The following is a 25650-nucleotide window of genomic DNA, read 5'->3' on the forward strand; positions in this document are numbered from 1 at the left end:
CTTGCAGTTTTCCATTCCCAGAATGCTTTTACCATTCAGGAAAAAAAGGCATTGTTCTCACCCAGGAAAGACAAGGAAGTTCCCTAGCACTCCCTCAAAACTAGCTTTTGGAGAATCCCAAACAGGCCTTGATGCTTTAAGATGTCTTTTGCTTTTGATCCAGATGAAGGAAGGAAGATCACTAAGGAAGGCCCAGATCCAAAGTGAATTCTTTTGTCTAGTACATGGTTTATTTTAAATGTGAAAGTTCAAGGTCACTAAAACAAATGGATTGAATGGGGCATTTGTGAATTCTGAAGCGTAGACATTTCTCCATGTTTGGAGGATGTGCTCAGATATTTGTGCACTTTTTGTCATTGTTGAATTAAAAGAGTTACTGAGGCTGTGGAACATTGCACCCAGAATGATGTGAAAAATAAATAAATGATGATACAAGGCTCAGAATCCCAAGGAGGTAAAGGAAAGAAAATATGGTTGGTGTTATCCTCATGTGGCCCCAGGACACCTGGTTGAAAAACCTCTTTCCGACATACCAAACCGTGAGCTGGATGAAGTTATTGATTGGATAGAATAAATTGGGCAGATCAACTCCTGTCAAGAAGACTGACCTACAGCAGTGTCCTTCCTGCTTTTTCTCTTTCATCCTTACTTACCTAATTTTGTTAAGACCTCTCTTTATGAACTTGACTTTAGATTGCATTGGCTTGATCAGGCAGCTTTAAGAAAGAGATGTCCTGTGGGAAAAAAAATAAAATTCTTCTTCAGCAACTGAGTTGAAAGAAAGAGCGTGCATTTTGGGGTGTTCAGGTCCAGCTCTTTCATAGAAGCAGCTGCATGCTCTTATATAAGGTATTTCATGTCTCTAAGTTTTATTCTCTTAGCTGGAAAATGCAGACCAAACATTTTTTGAAAATATGTTCTGAGAATGAGTGATGTATACAAATTGCTGTGTATGGTACCTAGTGCAAAGTAAGTAAGATATGATATAATGTATGAAAAATAATCACTCTGCCTTCTTTGTGGGGGCAGGAGAGAAGTTAGGAGGCGATTGCATGGATAACAAGGCAAGAAATTATGGTAGCCTAGACCAGGGTAGGAGTGCTAAAAGTAATAAGAAACAGTCCAATTCTGGTCATATTTTGAAGATAGAGCAACAGAATTTTCTGATGGATTCCCTATGGGGTATGTGGGGAGCAAGAGGGGAATCATGAATAACTCATGTTGCTCCTCCTGGCGGGCATTTTGACCCCTTCAGTTTCTTCAAGGACTCACAGGCTTCAGCCCACTGCTGGTGAGGAGGAGGAGGCCTAGGAGGCAGCGTCCTTGCTGTGCTTGGTGTGTCTGAGGCTGGCTGAGCACCAACAGGCTGGGAGTGCGGCTTCCGTGCCTCCCAGACTTCTCTCCGCTCTGACCCCATTTAACCCCCCAGCCTTGGGGACCAGTGCCTCTCTGGTCCTGCCACCCAGGTTGCAGCGTTCAGAACAGTTCTGCCTCTCAAACCTCCTCCCCCCAGCAGCCCAGTGTAAGCCTGTCTTTCCCTCCTTTACAACGTACAGTGTGCAAGCCAACAACAGTAATAAAGGCCAGACCTGAGCCCAGAGGGTCGGAGGGAGACCGCATGGCAGACAGCCGCGTCTCTTGGGACAGACACAGACCCTGACCAGGGTAAGGAGTTCCGCGGGTTTGCTGGCGCCAGGAGATTTGAGATTTGGATTTTGTGACTGCGGAGAACTGAGACTAAAGGGGGCATCCTGAGGAACTGATCAGACCATGCAGTGCCCATAAGAGAGGAGCGTTTCCCAGACCGCAGATCCAAGCAACAGCAGCCCCCTGAGCACCGCAGCCTCCTGATCACCACAGCCTCCTGATCACCACACCCTCTGTCTGTGGAACAGCAACTGTACTTGAAGCCTCCCCCTACCAGCCAGAAGAGCCAACACAGCTGTGAACAACACCCACCAGAGGAGCTGCTGCCAACTGGAAAGCAGCTGCTACCGCAACCATCTGAGCAGCAACCACAACCCAAGGAGCCCCTGCCACCCAGGGAGCAGCCACTGAACATCTCAACATCTACATATGTCAGCGAGATCAAACATGGGTAGGCAAAGAAACCCCCAAAGGAAAGAAAAGGAGGACTCCCCAGAAAAGCAGCTAAGTGAGACAGAGATATGCAACATGACGGAAAAAGAATTCAGAATAAGGTTCCTAGAGTACATGCACCACATGTTCAAGAAGCAAGAAGAAACAGATGAAAAACTCAACTACTTATGCAAGAAGCTAGAAGAAACAGATGAAAAAATCAACAACTTAAGTAAGTCCCAAGAAGAAATGAAGAGTGACATAGCTTCAATAAAAAACTCCATTGAAAGTATCAACAGTAGACTGGGAGAAGCGGAGGACCGAATTAGTGAATTAGAAGACAAGGAAGCAAAACACACTCAAACTGTACGGCAAATGGAGAAAAAAATTAAAAGACAGGAGGAGAGCCTAAGGGAGCTTTGGGACAACATGAAACGAAACAACATACGAATAATAGGGGTGCCAGAACAACAGAAAGACGAACATGGATTAGAAAACCTATTCGAAGAAATAATATCAGAAAACTTCCCTGAGGTGGGGAAGAAAAAAGTCACACAAGCCCAGAGAGTTCCAAACAAGGTGAACCCGAAAAGACCCACACCAAGACACATCATAATTACCATGGCAAATGTTCAGGATAAAGAGAGAATCTTACAGGCTGCAAGAGAGAGACGGAAAGTAACATACAAGGGATCTCCCATTAGATTATCAAATGATTTCTCAACAGAAACACATCAGGCCAGAAAAGAATGGACGGAAATCTACAAAGTGATGCAAAGCAAAGGACTGAATCCAAGAATACTCTATCCAGCAAGGCTATCATTCAAAATTGAAGGGGAAATAAGAAGCTTCACAGACAAAAAAGGGCTAAGGGAGTTTATCACCACCAAGCCAGCCATGCAAGAAATGCTAAAGGGACTGGTGTAAAAAGAAGAAATATCAAGCTCAGAAAGAAAACAGCCACATACACACACACAAAAAAGAAATGGCTACAAACAAATACCTTTCAATAATAACTTTAAATGTAAATGGACTAAATGCTCCAACCAAAAGACATCGAGTGGCTGAATGGATAAAAAAACATGACCCATACATCTGCTGTCTACAAGAGACCCACCTCATTAGAAGGGACTCACACAGACTGAAAGTGAAGGGATGGAAAAATATCTTTCACGCAAATGGAAAGGAAAAGAAAGCTGGGGTAGCAATACTTATATCTGACAAAATACATCTCAAAGTGAAGGCCATAACCAGAGATAAGGAAGGCCACTTCATAATACTAAAGGGATCAATACAACAAGAAGATATAACCCTGGTAAACATATATGCACCCAATGCAGGAGCACCCACATACATAAGAAAACTTCTGGAAGATATCAGGGGAGAGATCGACAACAATACAATCATAGTAGGGGACTTTAATACACCACTGACATCACTGGATAAATCCACTAGACAAAAACTCAGCAAAGAAACAGCAATCCTAAATGACTCACTAGATCAGATGGACTTAATTGACATCTTCAGAACACTTCACCCCACAGCTGCGGAATATACATTCCTCTCAGGTGCTCATGGGACATATTCAAAAATAGACCACATATTGGGTCACAAGCAAAGTCTCCACAAATTCAAGAAGATTGAAATCATAAAAAGCTTCTTCTCAGACCACGATGGCATAATGTTAGAAATAAACTACAATAAAACCAACCCAAAATACTCAAACACTTGGAAGCTGAATAGCATGTTATTAAATATTGATTGGGTTACCGATGACATCAAAGAAGAAATTAAAAACATCCTGGACACTAATGACAATGAAAACACAACAATCCAAAACCTCTGGGACACAATGAAAGCAGTCCTGAGAGGAAAGTTTATAGCTCTACAGGCCTATCTCAAAAAACAAGAAAAAATGGTAGTCAATCATCTAACTCTACAACTCAAAGAATTAGAAAGAGAGCAACAAGAAAACCCCAGAGTGAGCAGAAGGAAGGAGATAATAAAGATTAGAGCAGAAATCAATGAAATAGAGACCAAAAAAACAATACAGAAAATCAATGAAACCAAGAGCTGGTTCTTTGAAAGGATAAACAAGATTGACAAACCCCTAGCCAGGCTCACCAAGAAGCAAAGAGAGAGGTCCCAAATAAACCAAATCAGAAATGATAGAGGCGAAATAACAACAGACCCCACAGAAATACAAATGATTGTTAAACAATACTACGAGCAACTCTACTCCAACAAACTGGACAACCTGGAGGAAATGGACAAATTCCTAGAAAAATACAACATTCCAAAACTCAATCAGGAAGAATCTAAAAACCTCAATAGGCCAATAACTATGGAAGAAATTGAAGCAGTCATCAGAAAGCTTCCAGCAAACAAAAGCCCAGGGCCAGACGGCTTCACAGGGGAGTTCTACCAAACATTCAAGGAAGAACTAAAACCTACCCTCCTCAGACTACTACAAAAAATTCAAGAGGAAGGAACGCTTCCAAGCTCATTCTATGAAGCCAGCATCACCCTAATACCAAAACCAGGTAAAGACATCACAATGAAAGAGAATTACAGGCCAATATCCCTCATGAACATAGATGCCAAAATCCTCAACAAAATCTTAGCAAATCGGATCCAGCAGTACATCAGAAGGATCATACACCATGACCAAGTAGGATTCATCCCAGAGATGCAAGGATGGTACAACATCCGTAAATCAATAAATGTGATACATCACATAAACAAATTGAAAGAAAAAAACCACATGGTCATATCAATTGATGCAGAAAAAGCATTCGACAAAATCCAACACCCATTTTTGATAAAAACTCTCAGAAAGGTGGGAATAGAAGGATCATACCTCAACATAATAAAAGCCATATATGACAGGCCCACAGCCAACATCATACTCAATGGACAAAAACTAACACCATTTCCCCTAAGAACAGGAACAAGACAGGGATGCCCACTCTCACCACTCCTGTTCAACATAGTACTGGAAGTATTAGCCATTGCAATTCGGCAAGAAGAAGGAATAAAAGGCATCCAAATTGGAAAAGAGGAAGTAAAACTGTCCTTATTTGCAGATGACATGATATTATACATACAAAACCCTAGAGACTCCATCAAAAAGCTACTAGACTTAATACATGAATTTGGCAATGTAGCAGGATACAAAATTAACCCCAAGAAATCTGAGGCATTTCTATACACCAATAGTGAACTTTCAGAAAGGGAGATCAGAAAAACAATCCCATTTACCATCGCACCAAAAAAATTAAGATACCTAGGAATAAACTTAACTAAAGAGGTTAAAAACCTCTACTCAGAAAACTACAGGACGTTGAAAAAAGAGATAGAGGAAGACATAAACAGATGGAAGAACATACCATGTTCTTGGATTGGTAGAATCAACATCATTAAAATGTCCATACTACCCAAAGCAATCTATACATTCAACGCACTTCCCATTAAAATACCAATGGCCTTCTTCACAGATCTAGAACGAACTCTCCAAAAATTCATCTGGAATAAAAAAAGACCCAGAATAGCTGCAACGATCCTGAGAAAGAACAAAGTAGGTGGGATCTCAATGCCAGATATCAAGCTGTATTACAAAGCCACTGTTCTCAAAACTGCCTGGTACTGGCACAAGAACAGGCATATAGATCAGTGGAATAGAATAGAGAGTCCAGAAATTAGCCCGAACCAATATGCTCAATTAATTTTTGACAAAGGAGGCATGAACATACAATGGAGCCAAGATAGTCTCTTCAATAAATGGTGTTGGGAAAATTGGACAGACATATGCAAGAAAATGAAACTAGACCACCAACTTACACCATACACAAGAATAAACTCAAAATGGATAAAGGACTTAAATGTACGACAGGAAACCATAAAAATTCTAGAAGAATACAAAGGCAGCAAAATCTCAGACATATGCCAAAACAATTTCTTCACTGATACAGCTCCTAGGGCAGTTGAAACTAAAGAGAAACTGAACAAATGGGACTACATCAAAATAAAAAGCTTCTGCACAGCAAAAGAAACCATCAACAAAACAACAAGAAAACCCACCTCGTGGGAAAACATATTTGCCAACGTCATATCTGATAAGGGCTTAATCTCCAAAATTTATAGGGAACTCATACAACTTAACAAAAAGAAGATAAACAATCCAATCAAAAAATGGGCAAAGGATCTAAATAGACACCTTTCAAAAGAGGACATTCAGAAAGCCAAGAGACATATGAAAACATGCTCAAAGTCACTAATCATCCGAGAGATGCAAATCAAAACAACAATGAGGTACCATCTCACACCTGTCAGAATGGCCATCATCAACAAATCAACAAACGACAAGTGCTGGAGAGGATGTGGAGAAAAAGGAACACTTGTGCACTGCTGGTGGGAATGCAGACTGGTGCAGCCACTATGGAAGGCAGTATGGAGGTTCCTCAAAAAATTGGAAATGGAACTCCCATTTGACCCTGTGATCCCACTCCTAGGAATATATCCCAAGAAACCAGAAACACCAATCAGAGAGGATATATGCACCCAGATGTTCATAGCAGCACAATTCACCATAGCTAAGATCTGGAAACAGCCTAAGTGCCCATCAGTAGATGAATGGATTAGAAAGCTGTGGTACATCTACACGATGGAATACTATGCTGCTGTTAAAAAGAAGGAACTCCTACCATTTGCAACATCATGGATGGAACTGGAGAGCATTATGCTAAGTGAAACAAGCCAGTCAATGAAGGAAAAATACCACATGATCTCACTCATTCATGGATAATAAAGACCATTACAAACTTTTGAACAATAATAGATACAGAGGCAGAGCTGCCTCAAACTGATTGTCAAACTGCAGTGGGAAGGCCAGAGAGAGTTGGGGGACAGGAGGGAGGGGAGTAAGAGATCAACCGAAGGACTTGTATGCATGCATATAAGCATAACTAATGGACATAAGACACTGGGGGGTAAGGGAGGGTAGGGGTTTGTCAAGGGGGGGGGGGGGAAGGATACTTATGTAATACCCTTTGTAATACTTTAAGAGAAAAATTAAAAAAAAAAAAAAAAAAAAAAAAAAAAAAATAACTCATGTTTTATGCTTGGGAAGCTTAAAGGATGGACTTGTCATTTACTGAGACAGAGAGGACTGAGGGAAGGGTAGGTATTGGGGAAGTTGGAGTTGTCTATGAGACACTAAAGAGGAGGGGTTGGGTAGGCAGTTGGATATATGACTTTGGAGTTTGGGGGAGAGGCCCAGACTGGACATAAACATTTGAGAGTCTTTAGAGTATAGATGATACTTAAAATCATGAGCTCAGATCAGATCCTCTTGGGAGTGAGTGAGGATAGAAAGAATCTAGGTCTAAGAACTAAGCCCTGGAGCAGCCCAGTGCTACACATCAGGGAGATGAGGAGGAACAAATGCATCCCCCACCTCCTCTTCTCCCTCCCTCCTTTTCTCTCCCCTCTGCTTTCTTCTTCTTTTATCATTATGAAAGGGGACTGTTCTATTTAATTCAGTTAGCCTTCACTTGAACAAAGTTGCTTACAACACTTTTTTGGGTTTGCTTTTAAAAAGTGATATATGCTCTTTGAAACTTCAAAGTCTTTTAAGAAAAAAAACCAAAAAAAAAAAAAAAAAAGCAACCCAAAACACCCAACTCCAAGCTGTAGAAGAGGCCTCGTGGTGCAGGCATTGAACCAGCAAGTCCAGTGCATCTGGAGATCAAGTTCCTCTCAGGATTAGTGAAATCGAGCTTTTGTTAGCATTAATTTAATGGTGGAATGTCAACTTGAAAACCTCAAAAATCCTTTTCTGCTTCGCATCTCTTTTCCTTTTTCATCCAAAAGAAAAACTATGTGAAGCCAGAAGGGAGAATCTGAGAAAGGTTTGACTCTTCCTTTGGTGAGATAAACAATCTGTTGTTTCATGGCACCAACACAGAAATCATGTGTTTGAAGAACAGGCTGAGACGACAGTATTACTCAGGATAGTTTGGGGAGGCAAGGTAGGAATAGCTCAATTCCTGTGATAAAGATCTGGGTGTCTCAGTGGACCATGGGTTTTCTCTGAGCCAAGTAAATGACATGTTTGTTACAAGAACCATCACAATTGTAGGTTGAATTCAAAGAGATCTAGTATTCTGGCCATAGGAAGTCAGAATTCCCTGAATAAAGAGACTTCTGGTTGGATGATACCAGCATCTGAGGTTGCTGGCCACCATATTTATCTCATGGCTTCAGCTAGGACTATTACATCAGAGAGAGATAGTACACCTAAGGTCGCTAGTGACTTAGGAGACCTGATTTAAACAGACAAGCTAGGACAGATGCTTTTGAGAATCTGAAACAATATAGTTGTCAGGTGATTGAGGAGAGAAGAGAGCTGGAACAGAGAGGCCATGTGAGACATAACAAGGTGAGTGTCCAGAAAAAGCAGGAGTAGAGAGAAGAGAAGGAGGAGGAAAAGGCAGATGCACAGAGAGAAGGAGAGAGGCCTTTGGGAGACAGAAGGATACAGACATTAAGACAGATACACATAGTAGGAGCTTCAGGTCCTGCCAGCTCTGCTTCTTTCCTGTCCTTGGGTTCTGTGGGGTCAGTTATCATTGATACAAGCTCCTTTACACTTGAGCCAGCAGGGTGGGTTTCTGTTCTTTGCAACTAAACGCATCCTACAATTTCCCCATCCCGCTGGCCATTAGGTTCTGCTCATCCGTTGTCAGCCCAACCTGGAATTCCTCCTTCCTCCCTTGACTTTCCCTGTCTTACTCTGCACTCAAAGCCAAGCTGAAGTTCCTATCTCTCCCATGAATCCTTACCCAACCAGACCAGGTTCCAGAGGGCTCTCTTTCCCCTGAGCTTCTACAGCTTTTCTAGCCTTCCCAGCCCACCCCATCTTCCCATGGCAGACCAGGGACATGTAAGCACGGAGTTCAGGGAGCCCAGAAGAGGGGGAAAACTCATCTAGGCTTCTCCAAGAGCAGCACTTCTTTCTCTGAAATCCTCCTCTGATCTCCATCTCCTTATGGGACTTCCAAGGTCACCCTGGTATCATCGCCCATCCTTCCCCGCATCCTTCTACCCTCTTCCCACACACTCATGTCAGCACATGGTTGCCGAGTAATGAAAAATTGAGCTTCACTGCCACCACATCCAAGACCTACCTGACCAAACCCCATAACTAACCTCTGCAAATTGGTTTTTGAGCCCATCCGTCTATTTAAACAGCTCTCTCAAAGGTCCAATAGCTTGTTCACCATCTTCATTTGTAATTTAAAGCTCTTCTAGAGACCCATCTTTCTAAAATCTATTCCACCAGTCTGGACCTCACTCAAACAACAATCCTTGCAATCCTGTATTTCTAACTGTCTTCTGGGTATCCCAATAGCATCTCAAACTGAACTCATATCTTCCTTTACCAATGGATTGCTGCTCCTGGCTTCCTAAGGCATTCACAATCTCTGTACTTGTCCAGGGATCAAAAGTTTGGAATCACCCAATCTCCCATGTCCACTCCCCACATGCAGTTTGGTCACAAGTTCCTGCCTACTCTCATTACAGCTGTTACCATTTCTCTGCAGAGCTCCAACTGCCCATGTGTCAACCTCCATTGGGATGTTTCATAGTCATCTAGAACTTAACATGTCCAAAGTGGAATTCTTGAGCCTATTATCCTGTCTCCTCAGCTCACTTTTACCTCCATAAATGACTTCATTATAAGCCCAGTTGCTCAACCTGGCCATCCTTGACATGTTTTCCTATCTTGAGGGCCACATTTCTATGGGGTGTTTCAGGAGCACTCAGAATTGCTAATCCCTATGTCTATAAAAAAATCTACTCAATATTCATTTATAGTTTGTTTATTCCTTTAGCCTAAAGGCATTTAGTCCAAGTGCTGCATACAAAAACTATTTGAGCTAATTTCTTTTCAGCCCCTTCTGTCCATAGACTTTCAATTGGACCCTCTATGTTTGCTCCATCTCTCATTTCTGTCCCTGTCACACCTGGCTTTTCAAGTGAAGGGCCTCTCTGGGGCACCAGAGCTCCCTTCTCTGTGGGTTGTCTAGGGCTAGGCTGGGGCCTCCTCCTCCTGGCTCCATTAGGCATCATGCCTCTATCCTCTTGCCTGTTCCAGAAATGTGTTCACTCATGTCTGCCTCCTCCAAGTCTCTTTGTGGCTAAGGGTTCCTTCGTTCTGAAGGAGCCCTTTGTTATCATTTTAATGGGATCCTGGGAGGGAAAGGAGACACTTAGGCTCCCAGTCTGCTGTCTTAAACCTGATTTCCAAGGACTCCAGAATCAGAAAGATGTGGGTTTACAAACTGAGACAATGGTCAGCTTCTTGACTTCTCCAACTCTCAGATTCCTCATCTAAGAAATGGGGTGAGAACCCTACATCACATGAATTTGAGGAGAACTGAACTAGATCTTATATATAAGGTGGCGGACACAGTATTTGGCACCATGTTCAGTAAATGACACCTGTTATTGTCACCTGGATGCAATTTCTGATGATTTGGCCCCCGATTTGTCTTCAGGTCCTACTAAAGGGGCATCGCAGAGCCCTTAAGCATAAATTGGGCAGGGAGCAGTCATCTCAGCATCAGCCCTGAGCTGAGAGTGCTCCTTTGCAGGATGCTACGTCTCCTGGCTTGGCTTCTCTTGGTCCCAGGATGTGCTTTGGGCCTGGGACTTGCACATTTCTCCTCTGGCCTTGAGTCAAATGGCCTGTGGTGCCTCCACCAACCCACTGCTTTTATGCTGAGGACACATGATTGTCTCTGATGGGCCTGAGTGATGAGCTGATGATTTGGGTAGAGTGAGGCCAAATCCCTGTGTGGCTCCAGGGATGGGGATAAATATAGCTCAAGTAATTGCTCATGCTCTTTTAAGGACTAGAAGTCAGCTTCAGGCAAGCTGGGAAGCTCCATGACCAGGACAACAAGGGACACAGTTCCTTTTTTTAGAGCTGTGGTCAGAACCCCCTGTGCACTGCTGGATTCCGGACCTCTGTGACGCGATTTCCACTGAACAAAGGGGCCCCCTTCACTAATCTACACCCCATGAGGGCAGGGATGTGTCTGAGGTGTCTCCACCACATAAGGGAAAAGAGCTTTAGGGCCAAACAACCTAAGTTCACATTTACTGGCTATGGAACATTAGTTGTTTCATTTCTAAGTCTCCAACAAGATGTCTGGCCCACTACAGGGGCTCAGTAAACATTCTAACTGGATAAATGAGCAGTGAGGGAGCTAGATTTAAAAAAATTTTTTAGAATAAGATCTGTAGCCTAGTTAACAGTAATGGACCAATGCTAACTTCCAGGTTTTGATACTGTACAACAGCCATATAAGATGTCACCGCTGGGGAGAAGCTGGGTGAAGGGTACATGGGACTATTTTTACAACTTCCCATGTGCCTGTAATTATTCCAAAGTAAAAAGTACAAAAAATAAGTAACCTTTAGTCAGGCTCACACCAACCCTCTGTGACATTTGGAGGAAGCAGTGCTGAAAGATGAATTAATGAAATCCCTGTCCACAACAGTGTTCTGTTTCATTATTTATCTTTGAACTTAAACGCATGATTTATTCTTATTATTCAAAACTTTAGATGTATAAATAGACACTGTATACTCTTTTCCTCCACTAGATTTCCTCCCCATGGGCAACTAGTGTTGATGTTATTTGTTTCTTGTGTTAATTTTAGTGAAACTGTGTGCACACGCATATATGCACTTTTGAGTGTGTATGTGTAAATACAAGTATATTTCTGTGTATATTTATATACTATTGGGTTATCTTACTTTTTCCACTTAACCATATAGCTTGGAGGGTTTTCATATCAGTACACAAAGAGCTTCCTTAGCCTTTGTTATGGTTATGCCCCATCATCTTTTATGGCTCCCAATTGGTGGACATTTATGTGGTTTCCAATGTTTTGGCTTTTATGATAAAGCTGCAATGAATAATCTTGTTCATTTGTCATCTCCCAAGTGTGGGAGTGTGTTTGTAGAATAAATTCTTAGAAGTGGAACTGGGTCAAAGGATATCAGCCTTGCAATCTTGATGATGCTAAATTGCTTTCTATAGAGCTTGTTCCATTCCACACTCCCACCAATGATGTGTTTCATGAAATGCTTGTGTTAATGGAGTGATTTTAAAAGTTATTTGGTGACCTATTTGTGAGTCTGGTGAAAGCTATGGGTCTATAGACAAGAAAAAACACAAATCACAGTGTTTTGAAGACAGTTTTAGTTGGCCCAGAGACCCCTGAAGGCTATCCGTGAACCCTAGTTTGTAGAAACCCTGGCTGAATGGGAGGATGTATGGTACAGGACCCTGGTCGGCAAACTGCGGCTTGCGAGCCACATGGTGCTCTTTGACCTCTTGAGTGTGGCTCTTCCACAAAATACCATGTGTGGGCGCGCACGTACAGTGCGATTGAAACTTCGTGGCCCATGTGCAGAAGTTGGTATTTTGTGGAAGAGCCACACTCAAGGGGCCAAAGAGCCGCATGTGGCTCGCGAGCCTCAGTTTGCCGACGACTGGTTCAGGGGAAAGAGCTTTAGGGCCAAACAGCCCAAGTTCACACTTACGGGCTGTGGACCATCAGGTGAGTTGTTTCACTTCTCCAACTTTCAGTTTTATTTATTTACTAGAGATCCCGTGCACTGGATTCATGCACCGGTGGGTCCCTCAGCCTGGTCTGCACCCTCTCGCAATCCGGGACAGTCGGGGGATGTCTGAGAGCCAGTTTTGCCCAATCCCCGCAGGCCAGGCTGAGGGACCTCTCTGGGTCCGGGGTGTGGATGAAGCAGATCCAGGACCAACAGTGCCCCAGCAGTAACCTAACCCATGGCCAATTCCCAGAGGAATCGGGCTCCCTCCTCTACTGGTCCTAGCATCTGGCCCCTGGTGGTCATTGCACATCATAGCTACCGAGCGAATGGTCAAACGGTCGGATGGTCGGTTAGGCTTTTATAGATTTATTTTTACCCTCACCTGAGGACTTGTTTTTATTGAATTTTTTTCTTTTTAGGGAGAGAGAGAAGAATGGGGGGAGAGAGAGAGAGAGAAACATCAGTTGGTTGCCTCTTGTACAAGCCTGACAGGAGACTGAACTCACAACCTAGGTATGTGTCCTGACCAGGAACCAAACCCACAACGTTTTGGTGTACAGGACGATGCTCCAACCAACTGAGCCACCAGGCCAGGGCTCAGTTTTATTTTCAATGGACACATATAATAATTCTATTTCATAGGATACTTGTGAGGGCACATGTATATATACATACATGTAGAGCATCCAATATAGTGGTTGGAACAAAGCAGGTGCTCAATATACAGTTTGCAAACACACACACACACACACACACACACACACACACACACACGCACTTTCTCTCACATTCACACAAAGCCATCATTCCATTTTGAGTTGTTTCTAGTTTTCTCTGTGGTAACTCCTGATGGATTCAAAGATCAGTCTTGGGAGCATCACTTGCCAAGTAGAGCCCTTGGATCAATAGCATAAGCATCACCCGGGGCCTGAATTAAAATGCAGATTCCTGGGTCCCACTTTAGATCCATGGAATTAGCATTTTGGGGAGAGGGATCCAAGCAGCTTCACACTTGGGGATTCTAACGCACAATGAAGTTGGAGAAACAATCTAAAGAGTTTGGTAATTTCCTTCTAGACCTCTACCTGCAATATTAGTACTTACCATGGTGTGGCTTTGCCAGTGGGGTCCTATACCCAGTATATGGTCAGAGTAGAGACACCTTAGAAAAAGCATGATTAGTGCCCAGGATAGTCTCCTCTGGTTCCATCTGCAAAAATACTATTATTTACAGGTATCACAGACAGCATGCATGGCATTCCCATCAGGAATTTCTCTCATAGTAACCAGGGAGGAGAGAGAATCCAGGATTAGATGCCTGTGGACGGGCTGGGGTGGAGGCACAGTGGGCCAGAGTTGGTAGAGAAAGCCCATCATGACTGGGGTGGACTGACCCATGGCAGGAGCCATCACCAGGAGGGCTTGAGGCCACAGGCCTTGAAGCACCAATTGAGCTCTTAGCATGACTATGAATACATTCTGGGTGACATGTGATGGCCCAGGGCTAGAGTTGCCAGATTTTGCAAATGAAAATATAGGCTGTGCAGTTAAATTAGATTAAAAAAATTTTTTTTAGTATAAATATGTCCCATGCAATATTTGGGACACACTTATACTAAAAAGTTATGTGTTGTTATCTGAAATTCATATTTAAGTGGATGTAATCTAAGCAACTCTACCCAGGGATTGTCTGAGCCAGCGGTCGCCAACCGGTGGTCCGTGGACCACTGGTGGTCCGTGAGGTCTGAAAGGTTGGCGACCACTGGCTCAGACAATGGTCGCCAACTGGTCTGAGCTGCCTCTAACCTCAGAAGAAGGCTGGAGCCTGGGCTCCATGATCTTGGCTAAGTGGGCACTGCACCCAAGGGAGGTGAGGAAAGAGTAAGGACAGGGTGTGGACTTCCAGGAGAGAGGAAGTCTCTCACTGGTGTCTGGGAAGGAGCAGGAAACAAACTTGTGCTGATGGACACCTGTGAGATGCTGGCACTGTGCTAAGCCTTCCAATATTATTTAATTTAATTCTCCTACAACCCTATGAGATAGGTGCAATCACTATTATTCCCACTTTAGAGGTGAGGAGACTGAGGCTGCAAAATGTTAAGATGACAAGGCTGTGAAACAGGGGTGCAGTGATCAAAGCCCCTGGGGCTGATGCCGGGTCTCAGATTAGCTGAATCTCCCAGGCCCTTCTCTCTGATAATCCCAAGTGTTTAAGGTGGGAGCGGCCCCCACCCACAAGTCCCCGGGGCAGGAAATGTTCCCAGTTTCTCCTGGCTTGAGGCCAGGGTCCTGTCTTGGCTCCCATGCTTGCTGAGGAGTCCAGGCTGGGAGGCAGATCTGCAGAGCTCCCTTGGTCCCCAGCTGGCCAGGACGGTGCCCAGCGGCATGACATGCCCAGGGGTTTTGCCATGTGCTGTGTGGGTGCCCATGGGAGGGGCCCAGGGCCAGTTGCTGCCTGGCAGGCCCAGCCTGCCCTGAGCCCTGGGCCAGTCTGGTTAGCTTCCCCTGCCCTTAGCCCCCCGAGCCAGGCCAGAGGGGGCCACAGGGGGCTCCCGGAGGAGCTCTGGGCTCTAAGTCCCAGCCCCTCGGAAGAGGCGGGCGGCTGAGGCTCCGCAGCCAGAGGCTTCTCAGCTCCGAGCTCCGGAGCCAGATGTAACATTGACCTTAAATGGTAAAAGCTCCCCAGAGTGAAGAGAGGCTGGCCAGAGGAGGAACGGGGAATAACTCAGTTTTAGGTAAGTCGTGCTATATCCAAGAATAACCTGCTCTTCAGCTGGGAAGCAGAGGGAAACTTCTCCTCCTTAAAGGTACAGGGTGCTGGGAGGGGGGCACTTGTCTTTAACTTTCCAAGGTTGTTGGTTTTGTTGGGTGACATTTCAGCTGACTATTTTTATGTCCTAATTTTTCAATAAGAAGGGAGTCTTGCCAGTCCTAACTTAACGAAATTGTGCTGCGTTTGCTTGCTGTTGGAGAGCACGCACAGGTTAGGGTAAAAATGTGGGTTCTGATAGGAGATCCCCACCCCCAGATTTCCTGTGGGCCCCTTTGGGGCAATTGAGTGTCCCCAGATTATGTGAGCCTGCACCGCCTGCTCACCCCCTTTACCAGCCCAGCTCTGTTCACTGTGTCGCTCTCTGCCCCGCAACCACCCACCTTGTGTACTGCCCCCATCCCTCTTGGTCCCTGTGCGGGCCTAGCCCTGTCTCCATCCTTCACCTGCCCTGTTTCTGTTCTTGCCTCTCCTGTCCTGTGGTTGGGTCACAGCCCGTTTTTATCTCTGTCCCCAACTCTCCTATCTTCAGCTTTGTTCCCCTGTGCCCTAACCCTGCTCCCTGGAGGGTGTGTGTGTGCCTAGTCTGTGCCCCAAGCCCTGCTCACCTCCAGATGCTCAGTGTCAATCTATACCTAGAGAGAATGGCATGGCACTGAGGCTGGCTTTCTCCAAAGGAAAGGCCAGTGGGAGGCAGAGGGGCCCAGCTGGCCTGCTCCCTCCTGCCCAGTAACCAGTTGTCAAGCCCAGAGATGCTCGTAGTCTGAGTAAACAGTGTGAGTCTGGCACCCCTGGCTGGCACTCCTGTCTCCCAGAGCCCTGCAGCTGCTGTTGTCTTAACACTCTTTAGGCTGCTCTTTGGGGGTCTCAGTGGGAAGTAAAGCAGGCCATGGGTTTGTCTAAGCTGGGTCTCCTGCAGGAAAAAGAAGGAAGCTTCCCAGAACTGTTAGGCTGGGAGCACTAGGGAGTCAGAGCCTGTTAAGGGTTCTCTTGTCCCCACCAGAGGGCAATGACAGGCTGGTGGCGCAGGTGGAGTTAACTCCCCCAACCTCACCCCAACACTTTTATGGGGAGGCGACTCAGGTTAAGTGGCTTGCCTAAGGTCAGATGGCTAAGAAAGAGCAGAGCTAGGGCTCTAACCCAAGTCTGTGTGGCTCTAACTCCAATGCTCCAGCCCCTCATCACAGATGGGAGCGAGCACTTCTGCTTTGAATATGTCTTCTGAGTTTTGACCTAATGGACAAAACAGTTGTCATCGTTATGTTTGTTTTGTCCGCGATTCAGTGGTGTGTGTGTGTGTGTGTGTGTGTGTGTTCACAGCTGGTGTGCCTTCCTGTGTGCTTGGTGGTAAGGAGGACATTCCTGCGTTCCCTCTAAGATCATCTGAGGGGTGTAATCATGTGCCAGTTGCTACAACATGATCAATGATCCCCATCAACATGTTTTGGGAAGATAAAAAAAAGGAAGCACGCTGTTCTTACTATGCATTAAATGCTGTTCTAAGCATGTCCCCTGCAGTAGTTCAAGACTTCCACAACCCACAAAGCAGGGACCATCATTACTGCCCTCATCTTGCAGATGGGGACGTTTTAGCACAGAGACGTCACACAGCTGGCATTTGATCCCAGGCTGCCCATCTCTGGAGGCCCTGCTCTTAAGCAGCACCCTCTGTTCATCTCTGGTTGGTAGCAGGGCAGTGGGGGGAGCACCACTCCTCCAGCGCTGCACCTGAGGCTTCCTATGTGCGGGGTAATGGGCTCCTTCCTTCAGCTTCCTACATGTGGGGTCATGGGCTTCTTCCTTCAACTTCCTACATACGGGGTCATGGGCTCCCTCCTTTAACTTCCTATGTGTGATGTCATGGGCTCCTTCCTTCAACTTCCTATGTGTGATGTCATGGGCTCCTTCCTTCAACTTCCTATGTGTGATGTCATGGGCTCCTTCCTTCAACTTCCTATGTGTGATGTCATGGGCTCCTTCCTTCAACTTCCTACATGTGGGGTCATGGGCTTCTTCCTTCAACTTCCTATGTGTGGGGTCATGAGCACTTTCCTTCAATGCTATGAGGCCTCTATTTTCACTTTTGTTTTACAGGGGAGGATGCAAGTACTAGGGGATGTTAAATGACTTCCCAAGGCCACCCAGACACAGAGCAGGGATGGGGATTTAGTATCTTAGATGAGGAGAGTGATGGTCATGTAATACCTTCTGCTTGAAACTAATTAGATGGGGGGGTGGCTTACAGTTTCATGGTGAGGGGTTCCATGTGTCTGTGAGAGGAAGCTCCATTCTGTGCATGGTGGGCTTAACTACACTTACAGTTCTCAGCTTCCCAAACTGTCCCCACCCTTTCCTTTCAGTCTTGGTAATGCAGGGGATGGATGTACCCCACATCCCCAGCAGGAATGGAGACAGCCCTATGAGGGCAGAGATCGTCTCATTCTCCCCTGTGCGTCCTGTACCCAGAATGATGCTTGGAGTGTACCACGCTCAGGATCTGTTTTTCTTTCTTATGTAGAAATGGACATAATGCTTATAAAGTGTATTCTGGTTAAACAGGGCCATATGTATGTAAGCATGAGGGTTTATAATGTATGTAAGCATGATGATCAGATTCTTCTAGTCTGGCTTCAGAGGATGCAAAGTAGGGGGTCTTAAGTAATCCACCCCCTCCCTACCCTGTCACTGCTCCTGTGTAGCCCCATGGAGCCACTGGGCTGCCCCTCAGCCACGCCCTCTGTGGCTTGGCAGTCAGCAGGGAGATTCTGTTTATTGACTGACGAGGAACAGAGGCATGGATGGATGGGGAGGAGAGGTCTGGGAGTCCCCAGACTCTGTCCCTGCCCCTTGGGGAGCTTGTGAGGCAGGAGAGGGAGACAGAGAAGTGAGTTCTTGTGTAGTAAATGTAAAAGGAGGAGAGAAAATCATTATAAGTTGAGTTCCTACCTTGTGCCAGGATCTGCGCTAGAATGGCTATTTAACTTAGTCCTGTGATGGGATGAGGACACTGCTGTGAGAGTGGTGAAGTGACATGCCCACGGGCACACAGCTGATAGGTGTGAGCGGGGATTCCAGCTCAGGCCACCTCGGTCCCAAGTAGGCACCTCCTGTGTTAGTTGCCACCCTGCCTCTAGTTAGTAGCCTGGCTCTCGGGGCAGTTATCATGTGTCACAGCCCAAATGATGGAAAAATGAAGAAAAGAGGGAGAGGGAGTGTTGTGTTTGCTCTGTGCACCTTGCAGGCCAGACTCTGAGTTCAGGCGATAGCCCAGGGTACCCTCCGTGGATGGGCCTTCAGACCTAGAGTCCTAACAGGGGAAGTGACCTTGGAGAGCCCTACTTTCTCTGTGAGGCCCTCGCCAGGGGAGACGGAAAGCAGGCGACAGTTAGTCAGGCAGACAGAAAACCCCGCTCCCAGTCGGCCACAGATATGAAAACCAGTTTGTGAAGAATGGGTGTAATTAGCTCTGGTTAGTTTCTTCCTAGAATTTTTTATTTATAATTTTTACTCAAGAATTTTCCTGGTAATAAAAGTAATGTATGTTCTTTATTAAATTTCTTGAAAAATATAGAAATTGGTATGAGTAAGAAATAAATTATTTGGAAATAAATACAAAGAAATTTAAAAAAATCCCTCCCAAATCCTTTTACTCAGAGATAAATATTATTAATAATATGGTGTGTTTCTTTATATGTCTATATATTATAAAACTAGGGTCTTGCTATATGTGGTTTTACAGTCAGCTTTAAAAATTTTTTTTAAAGACTTGATTTTTTAGAACAGCTTTAAGTTCACAATAATATTGAATAGAAGGTACAGAGATTTCCTGTATACCCTCGCCTCCATGCATGCACAGCCTCCCCATTACCAACACCCTCCACAAGAGTGGTACATCTGTTACAATTGATGAACCTACACTGGCGCATCATTATTATTCAAAGTCCAAAGCTTACAGTAGGGTTCATCCTTGGTGTTGTACCTTCTATGAGTTTAGACACATGTATAATGACACGTACACACCATTACAGTATCATAGAGCATTTTCATTGCCTTAAAAATCCTCTGTGCTCCACCTATTCATCTCCTCCTAACACGTTGCAAGCACTGATCATTTCACTGCCTCCATAGTTTTCCTTTTCCAAAATGTCATATAATTGGAATCATATAATGTGTAGCCTTTCCAGAATGGCTTCTTTCATGTAGTAATATGCATTTCAGGTTCCTCCATGTCTTTTCATGGCTTGATAGCTCATTTCTTTTTAGCACTGAATAATATTCCATTGACTGATGGACCACAGCTTATTTATCTGCTCACCTAATGAAGGACATCTTAGTCTGCTTTTTAAGTGAACATTCTATCACCATCATTTTTCCATGTCATTAAAGATACTTCAAAGTATGATTTTTCAATGGTTGTCTAATATAATTTTAGCTGTGCAACAGTTTAATCATCATTCCTCTCGTTAGACATTTACAAATGTTTCTTTGGGGACAGTCTCATGATGGCCTTTCCACATGTTTATGGAATTTGGAAACTTGGCTCTCAGAGACGGGCTTGTTCAGTGTGGCCCATGGCGTGGGCTGCAAGATGCTGCTAAGTGGGATACTGACTCAGCCTAAGCACGCAAACTCACATCAGAAGAACGGTGTCCCCTTTTGAGTTCTTTTCGGTCCTTTGCTGAAGGCGAAAGCCCCCATCCGAGGCACCCAGGAGTGAGGGGTGCCGCAGGATTCCCAGTGCTGAAATGGGAGTCCAGGTCAGGCGGGACAAGGGTTCCCCTGGCCTGAGCCTGGAGTGCTTTCTCCATCGTTTGGATACTTGTGTGTCGCCCTTCTTGACAAAATGAGAGCAAGCCTCAGGCGCAGAGCCTTTGTCAGGCAATTGCTAGAATTTAGTAACTGTTTTCATTTAATTCACTTTTACAATTCCTCTCTATTAGTGGTATAAGTGGTACTTATTTTCCCACTTACAGTAGAGACATAAAATTTCCTTTTAAAATAAATGTAATGACAAGAGTAGCTAACACTTAGAGTGCTTATGTGTGGTAGGTACTGTTTTATAAAATACTACAGGCCCGGTGCATGAATTCATTCACAGGTGGGGTTCCTCGACCTTGCCAGTGATTGAGGCCAATCAGGGCAATCTAGCTCAGTCCTGATTGGGCTGATGGGGCTGGCTAGCCAGGGGGAGGGACTGTGGGAGGTTGGCCGGCTGCAGGAGGTTGGCTGTGGGAGCACACTGACCACCAGGGGGCAGCTCCTGTGTTGAATGTCTGCCCCCTGGTGGTCAGTGCGTTGTCATAGCGACTGGTAGACAGGTCGAGAGGTTGAGCGATCGTAATGGTTGCTTAGGCTTTTATATATATACAGATGTTTTCATTGGTTTTAGAGAGAGAGAAAGGGAGAGGGAGAGATAGAAACATCAATGATGAGGGAGAATCATCGATCAGCTGCCTTCTGCACCCCCCAACCCCCACTGGGATCGAGCCCACAACCTGGGCATGTGCTCTGACCAGGAATCAAACCATGACCCTGGTTCATGAGCCCAGCTGGGCTGCTTAGTACTGTTTTAATGCTTTCCCTGCAACATTGCATTTAATCCTTATAGCAACCCCTTAAAGTAGTTACCAGTATTATCCCTGTTATACAGATGGAGAAACTGAAGCATAGACAGATTAAGTAACTTGCTTAACAACACAGAGCTGGGATTTCAACCCTGGCTTTCTGGCTCATTGCTAGTCAAATTAAAGAATATTAAATCAATAAATGCATAAGTGGCACACAGAAACTATGAGGATGGTGTGCAGATGACTCCAGTTTAGGAAACGCTGGCTTAGAGGAAACCAGGTTCTATGTGCAGGGGTACCAGTGAGTGCAGGCGTGGGGAAGCTGAGCCATCCCAGCTAACCAGGGAAAGTTAGGAACCTGTGGGCTGGCAGGAGGCTCAGAGGACGAGAAGATACATTGTTCATGGCGGGGCTGTAGATATGGGATGGGGTGCAGAGGGCACGGCGGCCACCCTGGAAAGGACACACAGAGGCCATAGGGAGATCTGCCACTGACAAGGTAACAGAGGATGTTTCCAGAGAGTCCAAGGTTCCTAGTTCATCAGAAAGAGAAGAAAACCAGAAACACCCTTGACTTTGCTCATGCAGGTGTAGTCAAAAGAGCATTGGCCCCAAGTTGGGGGTGAGTTCAGCACTGACCACTCTCCCCACATTGTCACCGTGGGAGAGGACGCCATGTGCTAGAGGCAGCACAGTGCCACTGCTGACCCGCTGTACACCTCGAGCTACACCTCATCTCAAGCCTCAGCTTCCCCTCCTGTAAAACAGAGATAAAGTAGTGCCCACTTTGCAGGGTTTAATTCCTTAGCCCAGTGTGTGTTCTTGGCACCCAGTAAACGTTAGCTGAGACTGTTCTTAGCCTCTGTCTATCCCCCTTCACAGATTCCATCCAGGAGACTTCTGCACTGGGTTTGAGGTTCTCACTGCCCATAATCCTGGGTCTCATTCTCACCTCCATTTAATTCTCCAAGGAGAGTGGCAGATATTCTTTAGATGATTGGCAATTGGTGCCTGGTGGGGTATTAAGGAGGCCCAGTGAACATCACCTCCCTCCTTTGATTAAGTTCTAAGGCTTGTTGAGAAGTCAGTCTAATATCACCTGTGGCAGAAAGCTGGTATTGGAGAATGTGGTTTACACCTGCAGGCAAGTAGGCTTTCTAATATTGAATGAAGCGGACTTACCCCCAGCCCTCTCCAGTGCCCTCTGCTGGAGGCAGGTTCCTTTCAATCTTGGAGCAGGTGGAGCACAGCAGAATGAATGTGTGTTCCTAGCAGGCAGCTCATTCCTAAGAAAGGGGAGAGGAAAGACAGTGAAAGTCTTCCAGTATCCATTTCTGCTGCCACTTTGTAAGCTGAAATGAAGACAGCGTATAAGCAGGGGTCTGGGGATCTAGCCTTGGCTCTGAGTCTTAGATGTTATGCCCTTGAGCAAATCACTTCTTCCTTCCCAGTCCTTGGTTTCCTCATCTGGGAACTGCTTACCTCCTAAAGCAGCGGTTCTCAACCTGTGGGTTGCGACCCCTTTGGCGGTCGAAGGACCCTTTCACAGGGGTCGCCTAAGACCATTTTGCATATCAGATATTTACATTACGATTCATAACAGTAGCAACATTACAGTTATGAAGTAGCAACGAAAATAATTTTATGGTTGGGTCACAACATGAGGAACTGTATTTAAAGGGCCAGAAGGTTGAGAACCACTGCAAAGCCTGCGATTCACCCCCATAGTCTCATGTTTGAAGCCATCCCAGAGCAATAATGGTGTCAGACACTGCGTCTGTGACAGGGAGGGCTGCAGGTGTGTTCAGAGACTCAGCTATTATTGCTCATTCTCTAAAAGCCCCGTGCAGTGCCCTTAGAGACAGTCAGAACCAGCACCAGGTCCAAAGTAAATGGAAGGCTGTGTTTTTAAGAAAACACTCACTGCTGAAGGGCATGCCTATTCATTCTCCTATTAACAAGGCATTTGCCTCTCAGCTTTGGACATTTGCTGCTCAGATCAGAGATGGTAGTCTTGTGTTTGCCACTAACAAAAGCAGCCTCTGGAGCCTGGTCCCACTTCCCTCACACCACAGGGCCAGCTGCACCGGGCTCTCCAGCTCTGGGAGCAGTGGGGGGCAGGGACACAATTGGATTCCAGTCCTTTGGAAGAGATGAACCTCACACGCACCAGAATCTGGGGGGCCTTCAGGAGACACTGAGTACCCCTATGAGCTCCCTAAGTGAAGACGCTCTGGGGAAGTGAGGAGACCCAGGGACATGGTCTGGCAGCTAACTGCCATGTGCATGGCACATCCTCAGACGGCATCCCTTGTGTTTTCTGTGTGACCTTCGTGATTTCACAGTTCTGTGCTCTGCAGGTAGCATAGCCTCTCCCATCCCACCCCCAGGGCCATGTTAGGATTTTTAGGGGCCCTAGGCACGTTCGTACTTAAGAAACTTACTTTATAACTCTGTCGGTGTAGATAAATTTATCAATGTTATCTATGGAAACATTTTCTTTTACTAAATAGTTCATGTTGTCTTCTGATTTGAAAAGAAATGAGAACATTTTTGTGGGCACCAGGCACTGTTCCTCCCAGACTTTCTGGAGGTCAGTCCTGACTTTCTGGAGGTCACCTTACATCCCAAGCACGGTCTAGGGACCCGCAGCATCACACCACCTGGGAGTTTGTTAGAAACACAGACTCAGGCCTCCGGAGTCAGCATCTGAGGCTCAGCAAGACCCCCGGGTAATTCATGTTCACGCTATAGTCTGAGGCAAGCTGCCTATCACAGTTGCCATGTACTACTGGGAATATTTGAATCACAGGGCACACTATACCCCAATTACAGCAAGAAGTCTAATAACAGAAAATCCTATAGGAAAGAAATACGTGGCATTAAATGGGCTATGTAAATGCCAACAATTCCTGGATGGCCCCACCTGCGAAAGCTGTTCTCTCTTCCCTAGTCAATGCTTTCTCCACCACTTAGTGCAGAGGTGAGACCCGGGAGGGGGCTGCATCAGCTTCTGAGTTAGTTCTTCCAGTTTTCCCATGAGCACTTGGCCTCCAGAGCCATCTTGGCAGAGGGAGAGATGGATGCAGGAGGCAGACAGCTCTTGGCCTCAACCCAGAGGTGACACACAGTCTGTTGGCGAGAACTAGTCACACACCCTCAACCAACTGCAAGGGAGTCTGGGAACTGCAGAGAGCACAGGAAGATTCAGGAAGCGCTAACCATCTCTGCCACGGGCAGAGAATTAGTAAGGCCAATACCAGCTCCTGCAGAGCCTGAGGCCTTCTGGGGGCTAGGCATTAGGAAGTCCTAGAAAAACTGGGAGAATTCATTCAGAAGCAAAGGCATGCCCTCCACCAAGGGTCTTTTATCTGCAACAAGGCAGAGTGGAGCATCAATTGGCCAACAGAGAAAAAAGGCTTTGGCAAGCAGGGTCATCCAGGAATTCTTGGCATCCCACTTAATGCTGACTATATGTTTCCTTAGGGTTTTCTGTTGTAGAACTTCTCACTATAGGGCGGAGGTGGCCATCCCAATATGCATTAGACCTAAGTCAGCAAGATGTACTTTCAATGCCACTGAGATGTTGGGTCTGTTGCAGCAACTACTGTTAATGATCCCAATTTAATACCCAAGCACCCTGGCCATGGGCCCCCTCTCCTGCTTCTCGCAAAGGGGAGGACACTTACTACCGTCACCGGTGCTGTCCCCTCTCTGCAGCTTTGCCATCCAGCTTCTCTGCCTGCCTAGAGCTCTAACCCCACCCCTCTCTGGGCCATGTTCCTAGATTAGAGGCCTGTTCTGTTCTCTGGTATAGGGAAGGAAACTCGAGATCCCAGTGCAGAGTAAGTTGGATTTAGAATCTCAGTCTCTGACTCTCAGGTGCCCATCTGTGAGGAAGAAGAAACGAAGTAGAAGTCCTTCCCAGCCATCAGGAGCAGGAAGGGTTACTCCTGGGGAACAATGGCAGTCTTTTAACCTGCTTCGCTCTATCTTCCTGCATTGTTCTCAGGTCTTATAGAACAAGTGGCTGCTGTGGCCTGGGCGTGGGAGTGCCAGGTGCAGACTCTGTCTCTGATGGATGTGAGAAATCCCCCTCAGCAAGGCTCTGGAAGGAGCTAAAATGCCAGCTGACATTAAATGAGCTCTGAACATGTGCCAAACATTGTTCTCAGGAGTTGATGTGTGTTACATAATCTGCATGCATATCCTTATCCGTGATTATCAAGTGAGGAGACTGAGGCACAGACAGATGAAGCAGTTTGCCCAAGGTCACACAGCCACCACGTGGCACAGCTGGGATGGGACCCCAGGCAGCCCGGCTCCGGACCCCACGTGCACAACCACTCTGCTCTCTCACCTCTGGCCACGCACTCATCAGAGAGGGTGTCTGACTAGTGCTTTGAGGAGGTCACGTTGAGACCTTGAAAAACCATTCCCTGGTCAAATAAGTTTGAGAAACATTCTGTACTACTTTCTAGCCCTCTTGGAGATATTTTCTTATTAAAGGCTTGCAGGACAGAAGCCTGTCTCATACTAATAGCCCCAAATGTATTGAAACATGGAAGCCTGCATTTTCACAGCTCCTAA

At 45.7% G+C, this 25650-nt stretch overlaps 1 protein-coding gene and 1 long non-coding RNA gene across 7 annotated transcripts in view; one reads left to right on the forward strand and one right to left on the reverse strand.

Annotated features, from left to right (window-relative positions):
* Positions 1–230: 230 nt before the first annotated feature.
* The window catches only part of LOC139017210 (uncharacterized), a 163030-nt gene continuing 137610 nt past the window's right edge, over positions 231–25650 (reverse strand). The window contains exons 3-4 of the long non-coding RNA XR_011472836.1: positions 22243–22346; positions 231–734 (exon numbers count right to left, since the gene is read on the reverse strand). This is a non-coding gene — a long non-coding RNA (uncharacterized lncRNA). The remainder of the gene's footprint in view (positions 735–22242; positions 22347–25650) is intronic.
* IRAG1 (inositol 1,4,5-triphosphate receptor associated 1) overlaps positions 15369–25650 on the forward strand; it is a 110916-nt gene continuing 100634 nt past the window's right edge. For 3 of the 6 annotated variants that reach the window (XM_070425297.1, XM_070425300.1, XM_070425298.1), the window contains exon 1: positions 15369–15458. In XM_070425297.1, coding sequence (XP_070281398.1) covers positions 15392–15458 — 67 coding nt within the window. In that variant the 5' untranslated portion in view covers positions 15369–15391. Of the gene's footprint in view, positions 15531–25650 lie in introns of all 6 variants that reach the window. The other 3 variants (XM_070425301.1, XM_070425303.1, XM_070425304.1) reach the window with 2 other exon arrangements.

This window comes from Myotis yumanensis, unplaced genomic scaffold (assembly GCF_028538775.1).
Source record: "Myotis yumanensis isolate MYYU_CA2020_CCGP unplaced genomic scaffold, mMyoYum1.0.hap1 SCAF_10, whole genome shotgun sequence".
Lineage (NCBI taxonomy): Eukaryota > Metazoa > Chordata > Mammalia > Chiroptera > Vespertilionidae > Myotis > Myotis yumanensis.